Here is a 12,766-nt window from a genome sequence, read left to right on the forward strand (position 1 = left end):
GCGCGGAGCTGTGCCGGGGCCCCGGGGCGATCCGCGCCGTTCCCGACCGGCGCCGGCCGCGGGAGCGGGATGCGGGAGCGGGATGCGGGAGCGCGGCCTCGGGGCCGCGTCGGCCGGCCCCGGGGGCGCGCGGCGCCCCGCGCATGCGCGGCAGGGGGGCGGTGCGGCGGGAAGCGGGTGGGGCTGGCCCGCTCCGCTCCCTCAGGCTCCGCGGGGCTGCCGCGCTGCTCCTGCCCGCTCACAGGTACCGGGGACGGGGGACAGGCGGCGTTCCGCTCACCGGGGAGGAGGGGGGGGGGCGCCCAGCGGGGCCCCGCGCGCCGGCGGCGCCCCGGCTCACGGGGGCTGCCGGAAATGGATGTCCCGCGGACCCTCCCCCCGCACCCTGCCCGGTGAACGGCGGGGCGGGCGGGGGGGGTGGTGCAGGGAGGAAGCGTCTTCCCGGTTGCCGGGACCTCGCTGCTTCAGCGGGGGCTCGTCCCCGGCGCTGCAGTGACCCGGGGACTTCCGGGACTCACTCAGGCTTTGGGGCGTTCCCCCATCGCCCCCGGGGCGGGCGGCTCCGCGCACCAGCGGCGCCGGAGGACGTGGGGCGGCACGGGCAGGCGCGGCCGCGGTATTCCCGGCCTTGCCCTTGCCCTGCCCCGCCGGGGCAAGGCCCGCAGTCCGCGCTGGCCGGCTCCGGGCCAGCGTCCCCGCCTCGGGGGTCCCCGAGGGCCGAGCGGGACCAGCCCGGTCGCGGACACCGGCCCGAGGACCGGGGAGAGAGCTCTGGGGCGGGCCGGCCACGGCTGTGCCGCACCGCCCTGCCCGCCCTGCCGGGGCGCGAGGAAAGGGTGTCTGCATCCCGCTGCGTGGTTTTGGGTGGGGACGCGAGGGGACACGCTCCCCGTGGCCACACCGAAGCCAGGGAGGTCGCTGCAGCAGCTCCCACCGGGACGGACAGCTGGACGGGGATCTCCGAGTTGGGGCGCTGGGGTAGGAGTCCTGCAGGGCAGGACTGGTCCCCATCGGGGAAAGGCCTGCGTCCCCACCGTGTCCCGGCTGGAGCGGCTAACCGGCCGAGGAAAACCCTGCCCCATCCTCTGTCTGTTCCCCACCGGATCCTGCCCGCGCCCCTGCAAGCTCCCCGTTCCTTTGAATCTGCCGGCAGGATGTCTACATGCTTCTGCCGTGCCTTCATCGCTGGCTGTTAGATCCATATTTGGTAGCAATAATTGTTTACTCCCTTCTCCTCTCTCCCGCAGCCTCGCTGCTGAGAAGGGGAGGGGACATATTTTGGGGATTTTTATCTTTGCCAGAACCTGTGAGTTGCTCAGTAAAGGGTTTGAGTGCCACATCTCCCCCCGCAGAACGTGGGGTGAAACCCCCCCAAGGGCTAAATGAGCCGGTCATGGTGCGTGAGGAGCACCAGCCAAGCATGCAACTTGCTGAATAGCAGCAGCAGGAATTTGGTGCTTCTCGAAGTGACATGTCCCAGCAGATTTAGGGAGGGGAGTGAGAAAGCTGAGGAAGAGACGACGGGGACCTGTGGGGCACCCTCATTTCCAGAAGTGAGCTTTGCTGGCTACTGGGTGGAAAAGACCCCAAACACTCAGCCACGTTCTCCCCTTGCTTTCCCCTTTCTGCCTGTCCAGCAGTGTAGTGCTGGGCAAGTCGGTTGCCCTGGGAAGCATATATGCCTGAATCAGGGTACCTAGTGGTTTCCACAGGTTTTGAGAGTACCCAGTGCACCCCAGAGCCTGCTTCTGGGGTCCTGTGCCAGAGGCCCAGCTCACTAAGAACTCAGCAGAGGCTGTGGCTGGAGTCCCCCTTGTCCCCATGCCTGCTTGGCAGTGGGCAGTCCGGAGGTGCCACAATTTGTGCTCCATTGCTTTGGAGGGCAGGGGATGCCCAGCAGAATCAGACAGGCTTGGAGGTACATGTGAAACGTGGGCAGTTAAAGGCCGGAGCTGGTTCAGCTCATTGCATGTGAGCAGGCAGGAGGCTGTGGCTGTGATCCGCCAGCCTGGCTGCCTGTCCCCTGCCCATTTCCCATGCAGAGCAGGGCTGCTTCCCTGTGAGGGTGAGAGGATGCTGCTGTCCCAACCATGGGTGACAGCTGAGTGGTCACAGGGGTGCTGTGTCTGACCTTGCTAGCCACTCATGCTCCCCAGGGGCAAGCTTGGCCTCAGCAAAAGAGAAGAAACTGCTTTCCCATCTGACATGTACGTGCAGCTGGGAAAGAGGAAGCAGGCAGAGCATGTGGCACCATCACCAGCTGGGGCTGCTGGCAGGTTCCCACGTCTGCCCCCAGTGCCTTCTGTGTCCCATACCGGAGAACCCAGCCAGAACCTGGTCCAGCTTCTTACCAGATTAATTTTGACCCAGTTGATTGTGCAGATGCCAGCATACCAGCCAAGCCACTGCTGACAGATGTTGCAGTTTGGTGGCTTGCTACCCGCCTGGCTGTGCCAGTGGCCAGAGTGATGGGGCCCTGTGTCTGCGGAAAACCCCGGCACTGTGTTGGTTTGCAGCTGATAAAGCTTCCTGCAGCCAGTTCCCAGTCCAGGGGTGGTCAGGAGTGGGGGCTTTCCCAGGTGAAATTAGGTATTGCTGTAAAAAAAAAAATTAAAAAAAAAAAAAAAAAAAAAAAAGGAAAAACCTGAAACCTCATCTGGAGTATCCCTTAGAAAGGACATATTAAAAATAGCAAAATGGTTCCATTTGAAGCTTTTTGAGCTTGTTCTAGAAACTCACCGTGAGCGTTCCAGCAGGCTGCAGCTGAATTTTGGTCGATTTTTTTTTTTTTTTTTTGGTCATTTTAAGACACAAACCCTCCTCTGTAGCTGTTACTGCAGCACTGAACCGGGCCGACACAAATATAGCAGTTTCATCACGTGACGGAAAACTTGCTGTCAGTGGTCCCAGCAGAGACGCGGTGGCTCCTCGGGCCAGCACGGCGCTGTTTGCACTGACCCTGCCTGTGCTGACCCTGTCTTTGCACCTTCACCACTGCCCTGGTTTTGCTCACCTAGTGTGGGGTGAGACGGGAGGAAGCCGCAACAGCTCCTCAGGGAAGTGGTGGGACCCCACCAAGGCCTCCCTCCCACCCCCTCATCGTTTTGGGATCAGCTCAGGAACATGCCCGTGGTTCAAAGGGTTGCACTCAGCTTGGTGTAAAATGCAGAAGTGTGTTACTCCGGCTGCTCTGGTGCCCTTTGCATAGTGACAGCTGATTGCAAATGGGTGTGCTTGCTCTGGAGGTGAGACAGCACGGAAATCTGGTGTGTATTCATCGAGACTTGGTTTATTTGGGGTTTTTTGGTTTTTTACTTTCCAGTGGGACAGCTTGAATTCCAATGTCCTTTTACTTTACTTTCCTGGTTTGTGCTGCCAGGCTCCCACGCTGTCTCATCTGTTATGTCTAGTCCAGCTTTTCCTTCCCCACACGGTTCCAGTCAGGGAGAGGTCTGCAGGCGTTGGGCCCTGCATTGGTGCCCTTGGAGCAGGCAGAGGATTTGCAAACCTCGTGTGATTAATTGCCACGTTTGCTTGCAAATCTCCCCAGGGTTTGAGGAGATGTCCTTAATGCAGCAGGGAGCATTTCGGCTTTACACACTGCTGTCAGCAAAGTTCAGCTGCTGGAGCGTGAACTTTTCCCACAGAATATGGGAATTACAGTGAACCATTTACCTTTCTTCTGAGGTCTTCCCTGATGTCAGCATCTTCCCTGCCCAGCTCTGTTGTTTTTGTAAGAGTTTGGGAGTGGAAAGGCTTGAGCAGTCACTTTCCCCATCTTCCTGGGGGGTCTTGGAAAGCATGATGGCCCTTGTGAAGAGTGTGCTAAGGGGTACCTGTGGTGCAGTGCTGGATTTTGGGTGGCTTTGGGAGGGCAAGAAGAGGATGCAGAAATGGCGGTGCATGGCCTGGCTCCTCTCACTTCCTCTCTACTGTCCGGCGTCCTCCCCTCCTCTTCCTCTGTGGTCTCTGACCTTGTCGTGGCGGTGGCATGTTCTCCTTTTCCTGCAGAGAGATGGAAGGCAGCTTTATGCTCAACTTGAGAATATTTTTAGATATAGAGAAGTTGGCTTGGTGACCGCAGCAGCCCGCCCTGCATATAAAATACTTGGAAAACCCTTTCCATGACAGGGTGTTCCTCGTTTGCTCAGCTCACAGCTTTGCTGGTGCTTCTGGATAGATGGCAATGGCACGGGCGGGTGCCTCTGCCACCTCATGCCCTGTGCCGATGGGCTCCCTCGCTCTGGACCTAAAATGCATTTCATTCCTCAGCAGCGGAGACAGTGGGGGCCACGGGCCTCCGCAGAAACATTGCAGAACGGCTCAGGAATGCAGAGCTGGAGCCGCTCCATGTGCTGGCGGAGGCGGCACGCTCCTCAGTCCCTGCCTCCCACCCTGCACCACCAGCATGGCTCCGTGGCTCTGCAGGAGCAGGGCCCCTGCCCTCTGACTCACTCCTGGCCAAAACTGGATGCAGATCCTGCCCCTAGTACGCTAAGGTCTATGTTTGGGATCAGCCCCCACTTGTGCACCCCTTTCCAGGGGAACTGGAGTTGGCAGCACTGTGCAGGGACGCAGAGGCTCACTGTGGGCTGCTACAGCACAAGGAAGGCTGCCAGCACATTTTACCCAAGAACCTTCCCAGGCCAGGCTGAGGATGCACGATAAGCTTTCCCTGACAGCCTTAATAGGAAGCCTGGTAGGAGCAAATCAGTCTAAAAGAGAACATGCAGATGTGGTGCATCCCACACTGTAACCTCCCACCACTGGGTTTTAAGGACAAGGCAGCTTGGGTTGGCAGAACAGAGAGACTCCCTCCCTGTGAGCAGTCTCTGAGAGAGGAAAAGGCATGTCATTGCTGGAGAGCATCAGGCTGGGGCCAGATGAGGATTGGGAATGCTGAGCAGGGCAGGGAGCAGTGGGACGGGGGCACAGGACCCGATGTAGGGAGCCTGAGGCATGTGGGAAAGCACTGAAAGCTGCTGCACAGTGGGTAAACCCAAAGGAAAGGGCTCTTAGAAGCTGCATCAGGCAAGCAGGGGTCTTATTTACAACCTTATTCGGTTATTTCTTTCATATTTCACTCTGCTATAAGAATACTGCAGTACTGATTTGTTGTCATGAAATCTGGTGTTTTGGAGCCCTGTTGAGGGCCACTTGCTCTGAGGCTGCTCTGGGCAATTCTTCAGCCCTCAACTCTACAACTCCCTGAAAGGAGATTGTAGTGAGGTCGGGGCCAGCCTCTTCTACTGTGCCTACAGTGAGAGGACCAGAGGAAATGGCCTTAAGTTGAGACAAGGGAGATTCAGATTAGATATTAGAAAAAAATTTTTCACTGTTAGGGTGGTCAGGCATTGGAATAGTTTGCCCAGGGAGATGGTGGAGTCGCCATTCCTGGAGGGGTGTTAAGGACGCATCTGGATCTGGCACTGAGTGATGTGGTTTAGGGGTTACAGTGACAGTAGTGGATGGACAGCTGGACTTGATGATCTTAAAGGTCTCTTCAAACCCTGATGATTCTTTAATTCTATTCTATTCTATGAAGCTGATGGTTCAGGCTGGATCCAGCTTGTTCCCTGTTTCAGATGGCATGGTACAGCTCTGGCGTGCCCTTGCCATGGCTAGTCCCTTGCCCTCCTGTGCATCATCCTGTGCACAGGCTCCCCAACCCTGGGTTTGTGCCAGTAGCTGCTGCCACAGACCCTGATCTCTGAGCACTCCCTGGGTGTGAGTGGTGCTTTCCACAGGTAATTGTATTTAACATGTGAGTTCTGTGCCTGGTGCCCTTATCTTGCCTCCCCGAGCAGCTTCAGGCTTTTCCGTCCCTCTGTGCACAGGGTGCCAGCTCAGCACACTCTCCTGGTGACATGGAGGGCCCTGATAGCTGTGGCAGGGGCCTGCCAGCTCTGGGTCAAAGCTTGGTTTTCCTCTTGTGGCTTCTGTGTCATCACAGGTTTAATTATAACTCCTTCCATCTTGCTGTCCCACAGTTTCTTATCTTGTGTTCTCCCACATGCTCGCTTCCTCCTCTCTGGCAGCATCTCCACTGGGTACCAGCTGCTGTCACTCCAGCAAGCAAGTAAAATTGGCTTCGGGACCTTGGCACGAGGAGGTGAGGGTCCCAGTGCTGGCTGGAGATCCCAGCGTCTGCAAAGTGGGACCCCCTCACAGGCTCACCAGCACAGGCTGCAGCCCTTGCTTGCCAGTAGAATCTGGGTCCTGGTTTTCAGGCAGCAGAGGTGTCCCAGCAGGAGGAGGAGAAGGAGGAGGAGGAGGAGGAGGAGAAGGAGGAGGAGGAGGAGGAGGAGGAAGGACCCAGTGCACCAGCGGGCTCAGCAGCCAGAGCTCACCCTTCTGTGTCCTCCAGCAGGTGACGCAGGAGTGGGGACAGCCCAGCCGCCACCATGGTTGCCCTCTCGCTGAAGATCAGCATCGGCAATGTGGTGAAGACGATGCAGTTCGAGCCCTCCACCATGGTGTACGACGCCTGCCGCATGATCCGGGAGCGGGTGCCCGAGGCCCAGATGGGACAGCGTAAGTCCGTGGGGGGACTGGCTGCCGTGCCTTTGGCATTTCACTGGTCTCCCTTCTCACTTCTGTCTGTGCCTCTGTGGTGCTTTCCCAGAGAAGTGGTGGGGTGGGGGGAGCAAAGGCCAAGTCCTCCTGCCTCGTTGAGGTGAGGGTCTGAGCTTCTCAGGTTCCCTCCTCAACATCCCAGAAGAAATCTGGGGCTTTGGAAGGTAGGAAACGACATTTGGAAGTGAAATATTCCTGAAGCAACATGAGCCTGCTGCCCTTTCTGTCTCTGCTCCTCTGTCCTACTTGCATTCATCACCACTAGCCAGGGCTAGGTGTGTTTGAATGGTTGCAAGGGTCGTTACAAACATTAATAAGCATTTATGTTAATTTTTCCTTCCTTGGGGGTGTATAGTGTCCATTGGGTCTGTCTCCCACTAGCAGCTCTCTGCAAGACCTAGTGCTGGTGCTCCAGTACCTTTCTAAGCCTTCTGAGCTCTAGCACTTTCCTGCTGCTGCTGGGCTCACGATTAAGCCTCTGGCTCATGACGTGACTCACACCCACGCGGATATGACCTGTCCCCATCATGGATGGGGGGGTTGGAGCTCTGGGACACTGTCACGGAGGCTCTCCTGGGTCCCTGCAACCCTCAAAAGCAGCTGTGCCACCCGGGAGAGACAGCAGAGAGGAGGTCAGGAGTCGTGGGAAGAGGAGGGGAAGCGCAGCGACATCTGGGAGCTGCAAATTCCTTGAGGATGAAAGGAAATGCCTTCTCACACCATGCCCGACTGGTCATCAGTCCAGCAGACCATGGCTTTCAGTTTCAGAGAGGGACTGGATGTCTGTGGATGCAGGGCTATACTGGTGTTGGAAGGAGCATTGCATTTCCTGCTCCTGGGCGTGAGCCAGCCTGTTTATAAAAAAACAGCAAGACTAAAGCCTTAAAGGGAACTTCTTATTCCTGAATTCCTTTTCGGTTTCTCACGGCTTTTCTTCTCCTATCTTCCTTGCAGCTTTTGTTTCTCTTTGTTCTCCTTAAACACTGGCACTCTGGCTCCCTTTTTGAGCTGCCCTGGTTTTTTGTCACCTTTGGGCTGGAGGAGCTTCAGTGTAAGTTTCCAGCTCTGCTATTGCTCTGTCTCAGGAAGTGCCTCTCCCCGCCCAGCCTATGGATCTGGGGCAAGCTGCTCAGTTTTCAGTGCTTTAGAGTTATCCTCTTGGAATTTGCTTTGAAAACAGTTTGGGGTTTTGCTGGGTTTTTTTCTACTTTAAAAATAAAATGGCAAGCCTCCGTGGTTTTTCTGCTCCCTGTTTAGTAGGATCCTAACGGCAGTGTTAGCCAGGCAGGCGCAGGGCAGCTCAGGAATTTGTCCCTCCCCAAAGAGAGCTGCCAACAAGATGACGAGTTATAAACATAGCCAACCAAGACAGCCTGCGGCACAGAGTTGTTGCAGAGGTGGAGAAGGACCTTTCCAGGGCACAGCCAGGCGTGGCCCTGGCCTCGAGCAGCATAAAAATGCAGTTTGAGCTGAGGTGCTGCTGCCCAGGCTCCAGCAGCGGGACTTTCATGAGCCCCAAGGGAGCAGAATTTGGTGAACAGCAATTATTCACCACCTCTGACACTCCATCCTCCTTCAGCCTTCTCCTCTACAGAGGAGTCCCAGCAATTCTAGTCCCTCACACCAAAGTTCCGTCATTTAAATTGCCTCTCTCTGCATCCTTTCAAACTCTTCTGTGTCCTGGGGAGGTGCAGAGTCCACCACCACGAAGTACTCAAGGTGTCAATTGCCTAGATTTTATATACCGGTTCCCACCACCTTTCCTGGTGATCCAAGACTTTATTACCTTGCTTTCACCACTACTACACATTGCCCTGAAGATTTTGGAGAGCTGTCAACCACAACTGCAAGCTCTCCCTTCTGTGGTGTCTGTCAGTTCCAAGTTGGGCATTGTGTAGGCACACTTCAGATGATTTTTTTCCATAGATATCTGTGGTAAAACATGCACCTCGGAGCTTGCTTGCCAGCTTTGTTGCCCACTCATTGGGTTTAGGCTCCAGCTTTCACAGTGCTGCTGTGCTTCATGCACTGGGCTGCACTGATGCACATCCCTGGGCACAGACTGGCGTCTTGGTGGCCCTGTCCTGCTCAGGACTCCCCTGGCAGAGACTTTACCTGTTTTTCAGCTAATGATTTTGGGCTGTTCCTCTCGGATGAAGACCCAAAGAAAGGGATCTGGCTGGAGGCTGGGAAGGCTCTGGACTACTACATGCTTCGTAATGGGGTAAGTGTCCATCCCACGTCCTTCCAGCTGGTACTTGCCTTGGCTGCACAGTTGGATGTGCCCACAGTGTGGAGATTGTGTGGGTGCCTGCCCTGCTGCCTTGCATCGTGTCCTGCAGCATACTGTGTCCCCCCACAATTGCACTGGGCATTTGGGAGCTGTTGGCATGACGGTGGGATGTGGATTCCCTGCACTGGTTCCACCACTGGGAGCTGTGCTCTGCTGTGCCTGCAGGATACCATGGAATACAAGAAGAAGCAGCGGCCCCTGAAGATCCGCATGCTGGATGGGACAGTGAAAACAGTGATGGTGGATGACTCCAAAACTGTCACAGACATGCTCATGACAATCTGTGCCCGGATTGGTGAGAAGAGAGGGCAGCAATGGGGGGAAGAAGGGAGGTGGGGAGAGATGGCAGCATCTGACAGGCTACTGGGGGAGTGGCAGCAACTCTGCAGCAGATGGGTGTCCAAGGGGTGTGTGACGCTGGGGAGGCCACACTGCTCAGCACCCCTGCGTTGCTCTGTGCTTTGTATTTGGCAGCAAAATTATGCTGAGTTTGGTTCTCTGCTGTCCCGCAGGCATCACAAACTATGATGAGTACTCGCTTGTTCGGGAGATTATGGAAGAGAAGAAGGAGGAGGTTACTGGCACCCTCAAGAAGGACAAGACCCTGCTGCGAGATGAGAAGAAGATGGAGAAGCTCAAGCAGAAGTTGCACACAGATGATGAGTGTAGGTGCCTGGATGTGCTGGGGATGAGGTCAGCCTGTGTTGAGGGCAGTGGGGAGGGGAGCAGGGAACCCCCTGCAAGGGGAAGAGCCAATCAGCAGAACGGAGAGGTCTATAACGAGGGAATGTGTGTGCACACCTCCTGGAGTGTCTCCTGCCTGGGGCCCAGGACAGAGGGGTGAGAGCCGATATGCACCAGGCAGGCATCCATTCCTCAGTCCTCATGAGCAGCCCCAGGGCTGGGATCAGCCCTGCCTCAGGGCCTGTCCCTGCTCATGCCTTGACATTGCCTGCAGTGAATTGGCTGGACCACGGCCGGACCCTGCGCGAGCAAGGCATCGACGACAACGAAACGCTGCTGCTGCGGCGCAAGTTCTTCTACTCTGACCAGAACGTGGACTCGCGAGATCCTGTGCAGCTCAACCTGCTCTACGTGCAGGTACAGCTTCCCAGGGCATCTGGCTCCACTGCCAAGTGCCAGCCCCTGGCTGGTGGCTGAAGGTTTTTTGAGGAGCCACCATGGGGGGTACTTCAGGATACCCAGTTATTTGCTGGGTAAGAGCTAATGCTGGCAATCCCAGCCCTGCCCTCTGTGTACTCCAGAGCTCCCTAGGGAGTCCCATGTCAGCTGTCTGGTTCATCTGTCTGGTCAGCTTCAGGGACCATCCTGAAGTCCTGCTGCTGTTTCTGTCCCAGGCTTGATGCTGTTCCCTGTGGGGGACAGCCTGGTTCTAGGTCTTCCTGTTTTTCAGGGCAACTTCTTTTAAGTCTGGAGAAGAGGTAGTGCTTGGTGTGGAGGGGAACAATGGCAGGGCTGCGTGGCTGGCCAGCTCACAGCAGTGTCTTCTATTCCCGCACAGGCTCGTGACGATATCCTGAACGGTTCACACCCTGTCTCCTTTGACAAAGCCTGTGAGTTTGCTGGCCATCAGTGCCAGATCCAGTTTGGGCCATACAACGAGCAGAAGCACAAGCCAGGCTTTCTGGAGTGAGTGTCCTGAGGAGCCCCTGGGCTTTGTCTTGAAGAGTGTGGAGTAGCTTGGCAGTACCCAGCACCACACCTCCCTGTGGGACTCCAGGGGTTTGGTTGCCTCTGGTGCAGCCCTTCTCCTCCTTACAGCACAGTGCCCAAGTGTGGAGATCCACACCAGCTGCAAGGGGTGCCAGCCCCCCATCCTGCCATCCTGCTCCCCCTGGCACCCCTACAGGAACATGCAACCAGCTCCAGTGGGGATCCCCAGCCTACCATATGGCCTGCCCTGATGCCACACAAAGGGCTGCATCCTCAGCACCTTCACCCCACTCAGCTAGGGCAGCTCCAAGGACAGCTTTCATAGCTGTAACAACCTCTCCCAAATCCATTCTGCTTCCAGAATCTTCCAGCTCGTGCCCTGGCAGGGGTTTGTCTGAGGCTTTGGGTTGGATCTCCTCACAGTTGAAGACAGACTCTTGCTTTGGGCTCTGCTAATAACAACTGTCTTGGCTGTGTCTTGGCAGGCTCAAGGATTTCCTGCCTAAGGAGTACATCAAGCAGAAAGGAGAGCGCAAGATCTTCATGGTAGGTGCAGCAGGGAGGTTGGAAACTGGGCTTTTTGTTCCTCCTCACTAAAGGCTGAGCGTGCTCCTGTCACAGAAGGCAGCACATAGCAGTCTGATGGGAGGGAAACAGGAGCAGGAACTGTAGGTGGGCAGACAAGGCAGCTCCTGAGATGTACTAGAGATCAGAGGGATGCTGTAGCAGGGGCAGGGGATGCTTATGGGGCAGGGAGAGCCTGGAAAGGCTGTGGAACGGTGGCACAAACAGGACTATGGATCCTGGTGCAATGTTCTGTCTTTGCTGTCGCAGACCCACAAGAACTGCGGGAACATGAGTGAGATCGAGGCCAAAGTTCGCTATGTGAAACTTGCCCGTTCCCTCAAGACCTACGGGGTCTCCTTCTTCTTGGTCAAGGTAGGGCAGCAGCCCCCTGGTCCCTCATCTCATCCACCAAAATTCCTCCCTCTGTTGTGCCTCCAGCTACTACCCCTCAACACAGGTTGCTCCAGTTTTCCTTACATGTCCATTGTCTGCCTCTCCTTCATGCCTTTCACTGTGCAGTGTCTTCCTACTCCTTGGTTCATGCTTTTTCTCCTTTCCAAGCTCCATATGGTAGTTGTCACCATCGGAAAGCATGGCCTTGGGGGTGTTTGGTAGCCACAGCAGGTCTCAAAGGTCTCTGCCTGGATGGATCCATCCTGGGGGTAGCCCACAGCCCTTGTGTTGTGGCCCACAGGAGAAGATGAAGGGGAAGAACAAGCTGGTGCCACGGCTGCTGGGGATCACCAAGGAATGTGTGATGCGTGTGGACGAGAAAACCAAGGAAGTGATTCAGGAGTGGAGCCTGACCAACATCAAGCGTTGGGCAGCCTCACCCAAGAGCTTCACCCTGGTAAGGACCAGTGCTTGGTCCTCCACATTCCCTCCCTGTTGGTGCCCCTGTGGGGGGCTGCTCTCACTTAACCCCTCCCTCGGGTGTTGCCCCACAGTGGCACAGCCCTGCCGTCCTCTGGGACCCCTCCCAGCTCTTGTTCCGGAGGCTGGCGCTCGGGTGCTTAGCGCATACCAGAGGGGCTCAGGGTGGCCTCCAGTGCTCTGCTCTGGTGCTACCCTGTGCCCTGCTGTTGCAGGATTTTGGAGATTACCAGGATGGTTACTACTCGGTGCAGACGACGGAGGGGGAACAGATCGCCCAGCTGATTGCTGGCTACATAGATATCATCCTGAAAAAGGTGAGGCTGTGCTGAGGAGTGCACTGATAACTGGTGAGAGGTGCAAGGTGCCCCTTCCAGCTGCTTCCAGACAGCCATCGGCACATGGTACTGCTGGAAGAACTGGAGATAGGGCAGGGGAGCCCTGCAGCTCTGGTACAGTGTCTGGGCTGCAGGAGAAGGGGAAGGCTTGGAGGTTCATGCTGTCTGACACACCTTCTCTTTCCCTCCACAGAAAAAGAGCAAAGATCACTTTGGACTGGAGGGGGATGAGGAGTCCACCATGCTGGAAGACACTGTGTCTCCAAAGAAGTAAGTCTTCCTTCCAGGAGCAAGATAGTTGCCAAGAAGATATTGAATGGAGAGCAGGCTCCAGCCAAACTTGCAACACAGCATATCTAGAGGAGGAGCTACTAGTCCTTTGATGCCAGCTCTCCCACGGAGCCTGGTTCTGTGTCCGTGGGCATTGCTTCACCAGGTATTTCCT

General features: G+C 56.3%; 1 protein-coding gene across 1 annotated transcript in view; it reads left to right on the forward strand.

Moving 5' to 3' along the window:
• Positions 1-160: 160 nt before the first annotated feature.
• Positions 161-12,766, forward strand: part of TLN1 (talin 1) — a 35,433-nt gene continuing 22,827 nt past the window's right edge. The window contains exons 1-12 of the mRNA XM_027907253.1: positions 161-244; positions 6,371-6,534; positions 8,703-8,800; positions 9,035-9,164; positions 9,382-9,534; positions 9,828-9,970; positions 10,392-10,519; positions 11,029-11,089; positions 11,378-11,482; positions 11,805-11,960; positions 12,199-12,300; positions 12,515-12,592. Coding sequence (XP_027763054.1) covers positions 6,405-6,534; positions 8,703-8,800; positions 9,035-9,164; positions 9,382-9,534; positions 9,828-9,970; positions 10,392-10,519; positions 11,029-11,089; positions 11,378-11,482; positions 11,805-11,960; positions 12,199-12,300; positions 12,515-12,592 — 1,284 coding nt within the window. The 5' untranslated portion in view covers positions 161-244; positions 6,371-6,404. The remainder of the gene's footprint in view (positions 245-6,370; positions 6,535-8,702; positions 8,801-9,034; positions 9,165-9,381; positions 9,535-9,827; positions 9,971-10,391; positions 10,520-11,028; positions 11,090-11,377; positions 11,483-11,804; positions 11,961-12,198; positions 12,301-12,514; positions 12,593-12,766) is intronic.

This window comes from Empidonax traillii, unplaced genomic scaffold (assembly GCF_003031625.1).
Source record: "Empidonax traillii isolate 1590-97213 ecotype Southwest subspecies unplaced genomic scaffold, ASM303162v1 scaffold26:size2357266, whole genome shotgun sequence".
NCBI classification, from domain to species: domain Eukaryota; kingdom Metazoa; phylum Chordata; class Aves; order Passeriformes; family Tyrannidae; genus Empidonax; species Empidonax traillii.